A 14,266-nucleotide genomic window follows, 5' to 3' on the forward strand; every position below is an offset into this window, starting at 1 on the left:
AAGGAAGTCTCTGAGCCTTTTCTTGGATTCTAAATAATCCTGGCCTTCCCAATGGAAATGCTCCCTCATGGTATTTAAGGTTTCTCCAAAGGAGTAGTCCTCAGGCGGGGAGGCTGATGGAATTGATTCTTCAGCATCAGAATGCTCATAAGGGGGTAGAGAATATCCTAGGTCTGGGGATGAATCTGAAGAAATGGACACCTGGTCAGATGGTTTATAGTCTGCACCCTGTCTGGGCCTTTTATCAGGTGGGGGGTGGGAACCCCTGATCAGGGTGATTAGGTCTTCGGCCATTTTTAGCATTTGTTTCTTAGGCATGGAGGCCTGTCCTGGAGAATGCTGAATTTGTTTCTTTGTTTAAGGGAGGCTTAGGTCTGAAAACACCCTCTGAAGCAGTGGATTGCTCAGCTACTTCGGTTCCCTCTGAAGGGTTAATTTCAGTAGTCTGAAAAACTTGTGCGTCCGAAGGCCCAGCCAGCTCCACATGGGAATCGGAGTCAGCCTGTGGTTCTGCAGAAGCGGTCGTCAGGGGCTGCAAAGGCGCCTCGCTGAAAACCGGAGAACCGGCTACCAACCTAGAAGAGGCCTCGTTGGAAGTTCCGACGGCATGGTGTAATTGGATTTTCTGCCAAAATACTGTCGGGCAAAATCAAACTGACATTTAATATTGCGCTTGTTAAAGCTAGCACAAAACCGACAACCAGTGACGTTGTGGTCTAGGCGTAGACAAGGGATACAATAGGAATGGAAATCCTTAGGAGGTATTTGCTTCCCACAAGAAATACAGTTATTAACTTTTACTGACATCGGTCTAAGGCAAGAAAAAGTTTCCCCAATGTGGTACTTAGCTTTGCAGAAGACTTTGGTTCCGGATTCGAAATGAAAATCTCAGGAGTCGGCCGACCGGCACTTGCGAACTGCTTTTGCTTCGGGCACCTCACGGCAAAAAAAAACTGAAGAAAATGGCGTCGGCTGCATCTTGTATACCCCTGTCGCACTGACGTCAGGGAGGAGGCGACAGCAACCGACGCCGGAACAAGACTTTGGAACTCAGGCCGACTGGGGAACCGCCTGACGGCAGGATAACCCAAGTGTAATGACTGCAGCAGTGTAACACTATGAACATCATCTTGAAACATTAAAAGCAGAAAGTCCTTATCAAATCCTAGCAATTCTCCCCTGTCGACAGCAATAGAAACATTCTTAATTTTTTGCTTTCATTTCCTGGAAGACTTCCTAGAAAAAAACTCATGGTAGAAGCACTATGTTTGGGAGCAGGCATCCTAACCAAATTATACAGTAGACCCTCATCTGCTCCTTCCTTCAAGACAGACAGGAATGATTCTTCCTCGCCCAGTGAAGACAACTCTATACCTACAGAGGACATTAACTCCCAAGCCTTAATGCCTTCCCCATGAGCTGCCCCAAAGGGCCCGCGACACATCAATGAGTGGTCCAAAGAACCAAATCTGACCACAGCAGTCTCGTCCATTAAGGACTGAAGCAATGAGGGAGCTGACCTAAGAGAAAAAAACTCCCTAACAGTTGCTTTCTTGCTGACAAGGGAATGATGAAGTGAGAACAGCAATTGCTCTTTGTTCCCACTGAAAAAGAAGCCTTCAAGACTGGTAGCAGAGCTGCTGAGAGTTAATGACCCTCATGACAGAAAAATAAAGATTCTGAGGTAAGAAAAAAATAGTTCCCAAAAAACACAATATCCTGCCAGAACAGATCAAGGAAAAGAAAGCTTTCTTTTGTGCTTGGTAAATACATAGATTTGTCACACTAGCATATACTGAAAAACACTCCCCTACAGTTCATAGCAGTCCAGAAAAAGCAGTTTTTCTTCAGAAAACGAGGTGGAAGGGTTTCCCCAGGTAGGTACTTATCTGTCCAGCACTGAAGGATCACCAGCCAACCTTCAAGTTCCATAAAGCCCACAGAGGGAGCCACTTCAGCAGAGAGAAAGACCCAATATTCTGGCACCACAATTGTCTTCATGTGCCTCTGCTCAAGCCCCCAGCAGAGTGCATGGAAGGTGACCTGAAAATCTGAAAGTGGGCCAGTGCTCATACCCAGTGCAGGATGTAACAATTTAAGCTACTGCAACCATGATCTAATTCTGAGCACCTGTATTTAAAAATTATCAAACCGCAGCAGGGTGAATCACTTGTATCCATAGATGGTCTCTGTAGCCATCAATCACAATGACTTTCCATGGTGTGTACACCAAAGAGGTCCTACTGCATTTTTTTTAAACAAAAATGCAGTCAATTGGATAAGCCCACTGGACACAAGTGTCCCTTTTCAGGGGTGCCCCAGGGGCACAGTCTGGTTAAGTGACATGCTCAGAGTCACACAACAGGCAAATGAGGTACAAGAAAAAACCTGTACTCTGAGCTATGGGAAGCAGCTTATTAACAGCTCAGAGCCTTAACCCTCTGTGCTAACAGCCATAGCATAATAAATTATAAAACTACAAGTTATTATTGCGATGATTATGATGATGATGATGATGATGATAAAGAATAATAACAACAACATGCTCTCTTACTTCACATAAATGCACACAAGTCTTGCAAATCCAATTTAGTGACCATTTAAAACAGAGCAATCAAGAAGGTCATCTGCTTCCAAGATGGCTTCCACCCCCACCTAGCAGTTATAGCCACTTCTCAATGCACTTCAGACATGTAATCTTTCTCAGATTTGTTCCATGCACACAACAGCCACACACTGAAGTATTTCAAGTTACTTCACACAGATCACAATAATCCTGCAAAGCCAGAATAATGAGCTAACAGCAGCAGACCCCCCCCCCCCCAGAAAGGCTAGCAATTTGTATCCACTTTTCACCAATTCACTTAGAAAAGTAATAGAATAGGTTTAGCATCAACATGCATGAGGACAGCCATGGTCATATCCAAAGACAAGAGACCTGTTTTGAATATTTAATTTCCATTTGTTTACTAGGATAGTCTGACTGGACAAGATGCCCCTTTTCAGCAAAGCTCCATGAAGAAAAGATCTACATACACACAAGAACAAAACAGTAAAAGCATACAACCATGGAAAGTGTACGACAAATTATTGCAAAAAAGATTGTACAATCATGTGAAAATCAAAACAGTAAATCATTTTAAAAACAAGCTTTCTTAAACTCACGTGTGATAATAATGTAAAAACACTGTTGTATATGTACATAACAATATGCCCTACCCCATTCTTCTAGGTTGGGATCTGAAGTATTGTGGAAGGAAATTCCTCTGTTACTCTCCATTTGCTGGGTGAAGAGCAGACCACTTGAGAATCATCTTTCTAGTAAGCTTCCAGATATAATACAACAAACTTTCAATAGTCAAAATAGTCAACAAATGGGGCAGATGCCAGTAGGGAGGGCATCCAAACCCTTAATCATGAGACTTCAAAAGAAGGCAAACAGACTCGCAGGAAGACATTTGTTCAGAATGCTGGACAACCAGTGGGCATTCCACTACACCAGTTAAGATACCCCTGGTGCAGGGAGAACATTTTTGATGATTTAACAGAAATCTAAAGTATTAACTTCATCATGAACACCTAGAAAAAAAAAGCAGATTAGGCTCACCATCCCATGTAAATCAGAGTTCATCCCTGACTCTATCCAAATGAAACATAGACAATTGGCTGAGAAATCATAAATTTACCTCAGGTCTGACCTCCACTGTCCCTTATGGACACAGAAGCCATCAATAAGAAAAGTATTATCTAAACACCCCCCTTACAAATCCCTTAGTTACCTCCCTACTAACATGCCACCTTCCCCATTATAGTGTTCAACAGATAATCCCATGATAAAATTCTTAAAGGTAGCACAGTGCTCCCAGCTGGAAACCTAATACTGCCATGCCCCAACAAAGGAATAGGCACTGCAAATCTTAACATCTGGATGGAATCTAATTTCAAGCGATAAGAAATTCAGGTAAATCCTAATGCTTTAAAAAGTTCCAAAAGTACTTATTTTCTGGAGAGACAGACATTCAATCAAGAACTTCTTAAGGTAAAAACAGCTAATAGTAATTGCTGTACTCCCTTTCAGCTGTGCATCAACAAACATCCTAAGCTACAGTAAGTAACCAGCTCTGCTCTGGGAAATCCACAGAACTCTGGAAGTCTGACAGGAAGGGCAGCCTGCAGATAATTCCTATGGATAAGAATTGTACTGTTGCAATTTCCATAAGATGATCACCAATGGGTATAAGGGAACACCACTGGGTATAAGGGAATCTTGCAGCACCTATATCATTACCATCACAGATACATGACCCATCACTCATCTTCATAGGAGGCGCAGGAACAGCCAAAGGCATTGCTCTAGGACACAAGATAAAAGGTAGATAAACCCAAATGTGACAATTAATGACCCTCCCTGAAATGTACTCTGGTGCAAAAGGAACTTTGTTTACTTTTCTCTCAAGGTCTGCTGTAACGTCCTTGGATAGTTAGCTAAATAATAAGGACATCAGTAACTTAAGTATCCAAAAGCTGAACGTTTGCATCATTTGGATATCTTCATGTCCTAAGCTACATTAGTCTCCTAAAACACAGACATGGTTATCCTGAAAAAAGCATCACCAACTTCAACATTTACTTGTTTTGTATAACAAGTCTCTGTAAATCTCCTAGAATGCACCATTTGCTTGCATTACTACTGTATTAGATGCAGCTGTACTAATGTATTATCTGTAACCATACTACTGCAGTGCAATATTCAACCGTGCACAATTTGTGTACTAAAATGTACTAGTCATATGTCAAGTGGCTAGGTCATAGCTGAAAATGGTCCTTCGTGTCAGTTAATGTTAAATAATCAACTCCACACTTGCACATTCTAACATTTAGCTTACCCAAGTCTGTCTTTGGTATCACATTATAGGAGCTACTGTACACATTTTAATACACAATTCAGAACAAAGCTTTGAAAGAAACATACAAATCATGTAATCAAGGTCGCCACCACCTATGTCAGTTCCTTAACATGTATGAAAGCAGTGTTAGTCTTCAAAGTGAAGGAAGACAGCTTTGAAAAAAATCATCTGGACCAAGAGAAATCAGGTGGTCAAACCCAAAAGGCAATGCTTTATTTTTATAGTGAGCAGACTTTGACCAAAGGTGTGGGGTTAACTGATCTTGACTTCAACAGTCAAAAAGGACTGCAGCTGCTGGAGAGACCTCAGAGGTTTCTCACTATGAAAACACAGGGACTCCAAACCATGACCTAACATGGACAGGCTGAAAGCCATGTCACTTTACTCTGCATCTTGTAGGCTGCTGAGAGGTGACTTGTGCCTTGCCTATAGAGCAATCTCCAACCCTGCCATAATGGAAATGCTGCATATCCACAAGTCAAATGACACAAGAGTCACTAGCTCTAGGGATCTCAACCTAGCTTGTGACATTAATATAACATGCTGGAGGGACAGTTAAGTCTCCAAGAGACTGACTCTTCTCTGAAATAGGCTTCTTATTCACATAAAACAGAGCTCCTAGCTGACCTAAAACGCAACCTAGATAACTGGATGGGCAATTGGAACTTCACCCCTGGGGTGATACCCATTGTCCCTCATGGCCAAAGGTAGCCTGCGTTTATCACAGAGCCACTCGATTTACTCATTTTTCTGCTAACTACCCAAAAAGAACAAATGGGAATACTTGAGATTAACATTGCTAGGCTTGTAAATGCTCTAGGGCTGGTAGCCTAGTAACCCTCTATGAACCTATGAGCATATTCGCTCTCAGTACTGCAGGCTTGATTATTCTCATCACCAATGGTACGTGCTGGTATGGTAAAGAAAAAGCCCATGTTGGAATACAGATGCCAAGTGTTTCACTTTTTTAGAAGGCTCTTCTAAAGACAGTATTTTTTTCCCCACTGAATTCTAACTAAACAGAAAAAAACAGTGAGAGCTAAAAGCCTTAGAAACTTCTAAAAATTCTTGGAAATTTCTACTTCTCTATTTTATTCATTCATTTATTTGTCTGTCTTTGTTTATGGGGAAAGTCCGATGGATATCACCCATTTTCAGCAGAAGCCTGAAGAGAAAAGCTTTCATTACATTATACTAAGTTCTGGTTAAAAGCAAGTAGTTACATTTCTATTTACATTTATACACAAACAGTATTTACATTTATACATTCTAAGATTTGCAGAGATGGAAGTTACTAATGTGCAACATGGTGGATTGTACAAGCAGCAGTTATATATAAAAATTGCTTTGTCATTTCAGTGAGAAGTTGAGAGTAGCTAAATGAAGCCCAATAATCACTATGCAATTTTATCCTAAACAAAAACATTGAAGATTAAATGTTTTCAGAAATCAGATGCCCACAAGAGTATTTAACTACACAAGCATAAAACAAAACATTCTATAAAAATCAAGACATAGGCTATATGCAGCACTACCAACAATCAAATCACACGAAATGATAGAGTACAAGATAAAAAAAAAGCATTTACTTCTAGCCTTTAAAAAAAGATGAGAACAGAATACACAGTGAGCTTTTTGCAGTCAAGGTCATCCTTAAATCAGACCTTGAGAACAGACCTTCACGTTTTAATTCCTGCAGCAAACAACTTTTATTATGTCTAAAAAACAATTTTCACTATAAATGGCCGCTACCAGTAATTGTATGCTCCTTAACAGAGATAATTAGCGGCAACTAAACTACCTTAGCACAGCCAAAAATAAGCATATTGTGTTCAGTCATTCTACATTTTACAATGTAGAAAAAACAAGGGAAATTAAAAGAAAACAAGTGAATTCCACATGAATGGAATGAGCTTCAAGTGAAAATGTGCAGTTCTAAGTGCAAATTTAAATGGCCTGTCATACCATCTGACAAGCAGCTCTGCCACTAAAGTCAAAACAATTCAGATGGGTCATAAAAATGAAAATACTGAGGAAGACTACATCTAACCCGGACGGATCTTACGAATCATGTTTTTATTCCAGAACTCACTTCAGAGAATCACAAAATTCTTACCTCAAATGGAGAAAGGTGAAGTTGTTTACACAGACTGTCAAGTTCTTTACGACAAATACTAATACTCTTCAGAAGACGTTCCTTCAAGCTTTCCTCCTCTGCTATCATCATATCCAAAAGACCCTGGACACAAACCAGTCGCAGTATGAATTTCAAATTAAGAAAATAACCTGTTCAATTGCCTTTTCTCACAAACCAAATTGTTCAATGTCAAATTATTGTGCAAATGTAATTGGTGCGCTAGACAAACTCACAAATCGAGATAAATGCAATAGAGCAGTCTGCACTACTGTCATACTCACTTCTCTTCAGTTCAACTCCTAGCTGGGATGCCTTCGATGTACAAATGCAGATGACCTGCAGACTGCTTAATTCTTCACTGAATATTCAGATTCCTCTCGCATCCAAAGAAGTTTAGCTGCAGAGCTTATAGTGCCTGTAGGCGTGTCTGCATATGTGTAAAAGACGTTTATGTACAAATGCATGTATTTATTCAGCAGGTAACTGAACTTGCTCACTTGGGTCAATTTCCAGTCACAAGCCAATTATAATAATGCAAGATGATACAAAGATACAGGCATCCAGTATTACAACTATAGAAATAATTACACAACAAACTACAGACAGGACATAAGTAATACGTTCTAAATGTCCGTCTGTTTAGTAATCAGACCTAGTATTAACAAGGTTCCCATCAGAAAATATACAATAAAAATATAATAAGCATGTAAATGGGTTTAGACTAACGCTTCTAGCAAAATAGGAGATCATAGGAGGTGGCAAGGGTGCGGAAGAGTACAATGAGTGGTCAACAGGGAGGCCAAATAAACTTCTAGTAGCTTAGCTCTTTGCCTTATGCTTGCAGAGTACCAGTATGGACTCTAGCTCCACCATTTACCAGAACAAGGCAAGCAATAAATCAGAAAACTAATAAAAATCAACAGTAATAACACCCTCAGGCAAACAGAGGTTTCAACATGTTAAATACTGGCAACTTTACCACATACAGACAGTACAGAACCCATTTAAAATCACAAGCAACATTAAGAAAATAATCATTCACTTGGTATTGAGTGGGTACTTCCATCTTAAGCGGGTACTTCCATCCTGAGCATTCTTATTTGACAATCTCCAATAACCATTCTCTTGGAGAAAATATACAACTTGACTACAAAAAAATTAAAGTTATGTACGTGCCATAATTCTGCATCTGTGTTTTCCATTTTCATTCTTCAACGAATGAGTCTTGATCTGACTCTGCCACTTTCTTTTACATTCTTGGATGTGACCATCAGACTCCTATCTTCCCATAATGCCCCTTATTGCTACATTATCTCAGATAGAGTTTGCTGCTGCTAAGTATGCTTTCGAGCATATCTAACCAGAATAATAAGAAATTGTATAGATACAGAATAGGGGCTCAAACTGGAAACATTGCTTCCAATGCACCTCATCAGGTTACTCCCAAAGGAAAAGAATGGGGGAAGGACGGAGGGAGGAAAAGGAAATGCAAATGGACAACTCACATGCACAGTTGGGTCTATTTTAAAATGTAGACAGCTCACAATGTCGACTCTGAAATGTTCTACACCAAAATGTCGAACTACGAAAATAGAGAACGGCCATATAACTGATGTCTTTCCAATGGAAACACATGCCCTTTCCCTGAGTGTACTGTGGTCTGAGTGAAAATATTTAGATTTGGGGGATGTGGGGGGGGGGGGGGGGGCGAAGTCCCCCACTTAAATATAGTGGTTTGTGTGTGACGTTGTTTGGCCAACCGATTTCTTTCCATTGGAAAGAAATCAGTTATATGGTTGTTGCTATTTTCGTAGTTCGACATTTTGGTGTCGAACATTTCAGAGTAGACATTGTGAGCTGTCGACATTTTAATATAAACCCACACAGTTATGGTGAGTACACAACTTTAAATATTGGATGCTGTCATTTTCATTCATTCCTCAATGAATGGGACAGAGTTACCAGCTATGATAATCTTGGGTGATCCTCGTGGAAGGATATTCCACAGAACCAGAGAGACCTGTTCCTGGAAAGGATATCAAACTTGTAATGAACAACAAGAGTATGAGAATTGGACAAAGTGGTGGCAGCACAATTATCAGTTGAAGCACTGGCTCAAAAAGCAGATGTAGCCATGGATTGAGTTCAATGAGCTTTTGGAGGTTTGTGTAATAACAATCCTCAGAAGATAGACAAAGGAAATATAATCCGCTTTCCATTTGGCTAAAGTAACTTTGGATATTGGTTTTCCCAACTAGTTTTTGGGAAAGAAAAACAGTCTATCAGTTTTTCTCAAGTCTTTTGTTCTATGGAGGTAAAAATAAAGTGCATCTAAAAGATGGAGCATGTATTCTCCTTTATTGTCAAATTTTGGAAAGAAAACTGGCAAACTGATTACTTGACTTATATTTGACTGACAACTTTTTGGCAAAAAGGAAGGGTTTTATGTAAAATTGTCTCTGTGAAAACTCAAATAAGGCACTTTTGAAGAGAGTGATTGGAGTTCAGAAACTCGCCTCACAGATGTAATAGCAACAAGAAAAACTGCTTTTTGAGAGAAATTTTAGATCCGACTTGGCCGAAGGCTCAAAAGGGGAGTGAATTAAAGTTTTAATAGAGCATTAACATTCCAAGGTAGAACAGGATACTTTATCGGAGGTCTAAGCAACAGATTACCCTCAAGGAATGCCTTACATATTTTAGGAAAGACTAGCGGGAAAGTACAGTTTTGTACCTACCATAAATGTAGATGTTCGAGTGCTAATACAGCTGCAGTCATAACAGATGGGTTCTCCTGCCGTCAGGTGGGTCCTCGGTTGGCCGAATTCCAAAGTCTAGGTCTGGCGTCGGTTGTCGTCGCTTCTTCCCTGACGTCAGTGCTACAGGAGTATAAAAGAACCAGCCGACGCCATTTTCTTCAGTTTTTCTTGCCCCAGATGTCAGGTGCCCCCAGAAGGAAGGCAATACATAAAATTATGAAGTAATGCAATGCAATATAATCAAAAAACAGTAGTTGCAAGCAAATACACCATAAAAGAATACCCCTAGAGGGAAGGAGGGAGGGAAACCTGGACTGCAGCTGTATTAGCACTCTAACATCTACATTTATGGTAGGTAAAAAACTGTACTATGTTCATCGTGCATACAGCTGCAGTCATAACAGATGGGTAGAATCCCAAAGCTAAGAAAGGGGTGGTAGGCACTAGGTGGAACTAGGAGGAGCCAAAATGCCCTGCAAGACTGCAGTGGCAAAGCCTGCTCTAGATTTGGAGTATAATGGTAGATTGTAGTGTTTGGAGAAGGTATGCACAGAACTCCAAGTGGCTGCTTCCAAGATATCCTTGGTAGGAACTCCTCTGAGGAAGGCTGCAGAGGTAGCTGTGGCCCTGGTGGAATGAGTTCTAATGCCTGTAGGAACAGTTTTGCCATGAAAGGAATAGCAAAAGCGTATGCAGTGGGCTATCCATTTTGAGATTGTCTGTTTGGAAATTGGCTTTCCTGGAGCTCCTGCCGCATAGGCCACAAAGAGCTGTTCTGATTTTCTGAAAGGTTTTGTTCTGTCCAAATAATAACGCAGTTGCCTGTGGATGTCCAAGGAATGTAGTAATCTCTCCCCTTTGTTTTGAGGATTGGTATAAAAAGTAGGTAAATGTATGGCCTGATTTAAAGCTACCCTGGATACCACTTTAGGCATAAAGGATGGGTTGGTTCGTAAGGAAACTCTGTCCTGATGGAAGATGATAAAAGGCTGGACAGCCATGAGGGCCTGTAGTTCTGAAACTCTATGAGCTGAAGTGATAGCCAGAAGGAAAGCAGTTTTCCAGGAAAAATATTGTAAATCTGATGAAGCAGCTGGCTCAAAAGGAGGCAAAGTCAGTTTTTCCAGAATGAAATTTAGATCCCAAGCAGGTATTGGTAGTTTCCTTGGAGGTCTTAAATTCTTAGCCCCTCTGAGAAACTGTCTTAAAAGAGGGTGAGAGAATAAAGGAAGATCGGTGTTGTATTCTGCAGAAATGGCTGAGGCATGGATTTTGATGGAGGAGAACGAAAGTCCACTGCTTAGCAGTTCAGCCAAATATTGTAGTATTTGAGGTAAATTCAGTTTTCCAGGGTTCTGGCCCTTTTTCTCATTCCAGACACAAAAACGCTTCCATTTTATGGAGTAAGCTTTCTAGTTGATGGCCTTCTGGCCTCCAAAATGACATCCTGCACCTCCTTGGAGAGTAGGGCCTGCTGTGATGCTAAGGAATCTTCCATGCGGCTAGATTGAGTGTTTTTAGCTGACTGTGAAGAGTTTTGAAGCTGTGCTGAGTCAGAAGAAGAGGCATTAGAGGCAGGGTCCATGGAGGGGAAGGAGTCAGGCTCCTCAGGAGTGGGTACCAGTGTTGCCTTGGCCAGTCCGGAGCAATGAGGATCATCTTTGCTCTGTCTGCTCTGGTCTTCAATAGGACTTTGGGCAGCAGAGGAAGAGGCGGGAAGGCATAAACTGTCATTGATGTCCAGCTGAAAGAGACAGCGTCCACTGTCCAGGCCTTTGGATGGAAGGTCCTCGAGCAGAATTTTGTCAATTGATGATTTTTGTGGGAGGCAAAGAGATCTATGTCTGGCCTTCCCCATTCTTGGATTATTTCTGTAAAAACTTTTGGATGCAACATCCATTCGTGTGGATCTGTCATATTCCTGCTTAGGTTGTCTGCCAGCATGTTTTCCTTGCCTGGCAAGTACTGTGCTTGTAGTTCCATTTGTAAGTCCATGGCCATGTTCCAAAGTGATATGGCCAGTCTGCATAGGGGATAGGAATGTGTTCCTCCCTGCTTGTTTATGTACCACATAACTGTGGTGTTGTCCGTTCTTATCAATAGTTGACCTGGTTGTAGAAGGTCCTTGAAAGCTATAATAGCATTTATTACTGCTAGCATTTCTTTTTGATTGATGTGAAGGTGCTTTTCTTTTTGGGATCATTTGCCTGAATGCACCGGTCTATCATGTGCGCCCCCCAGGTGTAGTCCGAGGCGTCTGTTGTGATGACTTGATTTGCTTGAGGCTTGCTGAATGGAAGACCTGCGTTTGTTTGACATGCTTGAGCCCACCACAGAAATTCCTTTTGCAGACATGGAAGTAGTGGTATTATTGTTTCCAAACTGTGGCTGTGTTGAGACCATATGTTTTTTAGGTACCATTGTAGTTTTCTCATATGCAGCTTTGCACATTGGATTAGCAAGATGCAAGATGCCATGAATCCCAGAGCCTGCAGGATTTTCCTTGCAGTCAGCCTGGTGCAATTTGCCAGTGTTCTGAAATATTGAATTAGTTGCCCCTGCTCCTCTGGCGTGAGGTAGGCCATCTGGGTGTTTTGTGTCCAAATTAGCACCCAGGAAATTTATATTCCGAGAGGGTATTAGCCTAGATATCTCTTTGTTGACTGTGTATCCCAGAGAGTTTAATAACATTATTACATAAGCCAGACGTTTCAGAAGAATGTGCTTGCTGTCCGCTTGGATCAGGCAGTCGTCCAACTAGGGGTATATTTGTATCCCTTGAAGTCTGCAGTAGGCAATTACTGATGCCAGGCATTTCGTGAATACTCTGGGCACAGTAGATAAGCCAAAGGGCAATGCAGAGAATTGATAATGGGTTGAACCTGCAAGAAATCTGAGGTATCTTCTGCAATTTTGTCTGATTGGGACATGCAGGTATGCCTCCTTTAGGTCCAATGTTACCAGCCAAGACTCCTTGCCCAGCATGGGAAGAAGTTGCTGTAGAGTGAGCATCTTGAATTTTGTGCAGTAGGAATGTGTTTAGGATGGAAAGATCCAAAATAGGTCTCCAATCTTTTCCCTTCCTTGGCACCAGAAATGGCCTGGAATAAAAACCTTGACCTTGCTCATGTGTAGGTACCTCTTGAATAGCTTTCATGTTTATAAGATCTGAAATTTGCTTTTGTGCCTCTGCCCTTTGATTGTGTGGCAGTTTGGCATGCCTCTCATTTTTGGAAGGATATGAAAGTGGAACTTGTAGCCTCTGTTTATAATGTCCAGGATCCATTTGTCCTTTGTGACAACATGCCAATTTTTTGAGAATAGTGCCAGCTTTCCTCTTAAGGAGGCTGCCATTTGAGACCTGGTTGGCCTGCAAAGGGGAAAGTCATTGGGTTTGCTTTCTGAAAGATTGTGAGTTGTCTTCACCACCTCTTTGTGTAGGAGCTTGCCATTGTCTGCCTCTGTACGATCCTTGTGATTGTCCTCTGCCCCTCGGGCGTCTGTATCTGCCTCTTTGGGGTCTGTCCGTGGCAGGAAAGGACCAGTTTTTGGAAGGCCAATTTCTACTAAAACGTGGGGGTTGAACCTGCAGAAATTCTTTCACAGTTTGCATTGATTTAGCTTTTTCCTCCATTTTTCGTAATACTTCCTCAGCATTTGCCCCAAATAATACATCCTTTTGAAGAGGGGCGTCTAGTAATTTAGCTTTGACATGATCAGGCAAGGTTCGTTCCTTGAGCCAAGCATGCCTGCGTATGACTCAGCCTGTAACAGCAGCTCTACATGAGGCCTCTAGAGCATCAAAACCACATTGTAAGGTATGTTTACCCACTTGTTCTGCCCTATGCATCAAATCCTGCAACTCCTTCAAGTCTGGTTGTTCAGGTTGTGACATTTTACTTTTCAATTGAGAGAACAGAAACTGTTGGTATTTTAGCATATGAAACTGACAGTTTAAGGCCCTCATGGTTAAGGTAGCCGAGGTATATACCTTTTTTCCCCACCTTTCTAAGGATCTGGAATCTCTCGGAAGGCAATGGATTTTTGGCAATGGAAGCCTTAACTCCCTTGGGTCCCTGTGAGATGGTTTCTAGGTCAGCAGCATGGCTTTTTTAAATAAATTGGTGCGAGTCAGGAACCCTGTAGTACCTGTCAGGCTTAACTGGAGCTGGAGGTAGAGAGTCCGGGTTAAGGCAGGCCTCCGAGTAAACATCATCTAGGATGTCCAAAACAGGAGGTATAGCCAGAGGCCTGTGCTGGGGTAACAAAAGAAATTCCCTGAGCCTTTTCTTGGAATCTGAATAATCCTGGCCTTCCCAGTGGAAGTGTTCCCTTAAGGTATGCAAAGTTTCCCCAAATGAGAAATCCTCAGGGGGGGATACAGAAGGAATAGACTCCTCTGCATCAGAGTCTTCAAAAGGGGAGTAAGACTGTTCCTGATCATCAGAGTGTTCTGAAATAAT

General features: G+C 41.5%; 1 protein-coding gene across 3 annotated transcripts in view; it reads right to left on the reverse strand.

The window, feature by feature from the left end:
- Window positions 1-14,266, reverse strand: part of PRC1 (protein regulator of cytokinesis 1) — a 2,137,226-nt gene that overhangs the window by 1,859,709 nt on the left and 263,251 nt on the right. For all 3 annotated transcript variants that reach the window (XM_044078279.1, XM_044078277.1, XM_044078278.1), the window contains exon 3: window positions 7,024-7,146. In XM_044078279.1, coding sequence (XP_043934214.1) covers window positions 7,024-7,146 — 123 coding nt within the window. The remainder of the gene's footprint in view (window positions 1-7,023; window positions 7,147-14,266) is intronic.

This window comes from Protopterus annectens, chromosome 7.part0 (assembly GCF_019279795.1).
Source record: "Protopterus annectens isolate FY-2018-M chromosome 7.part0, PAN1.0, whole genome shotgun sequence".
Lineage (NCBI taxonomy): Eukaryota > Metazoa > Chordata > Ceratodontiformes > Protopteridae > Protopterus > Protopterus annectens.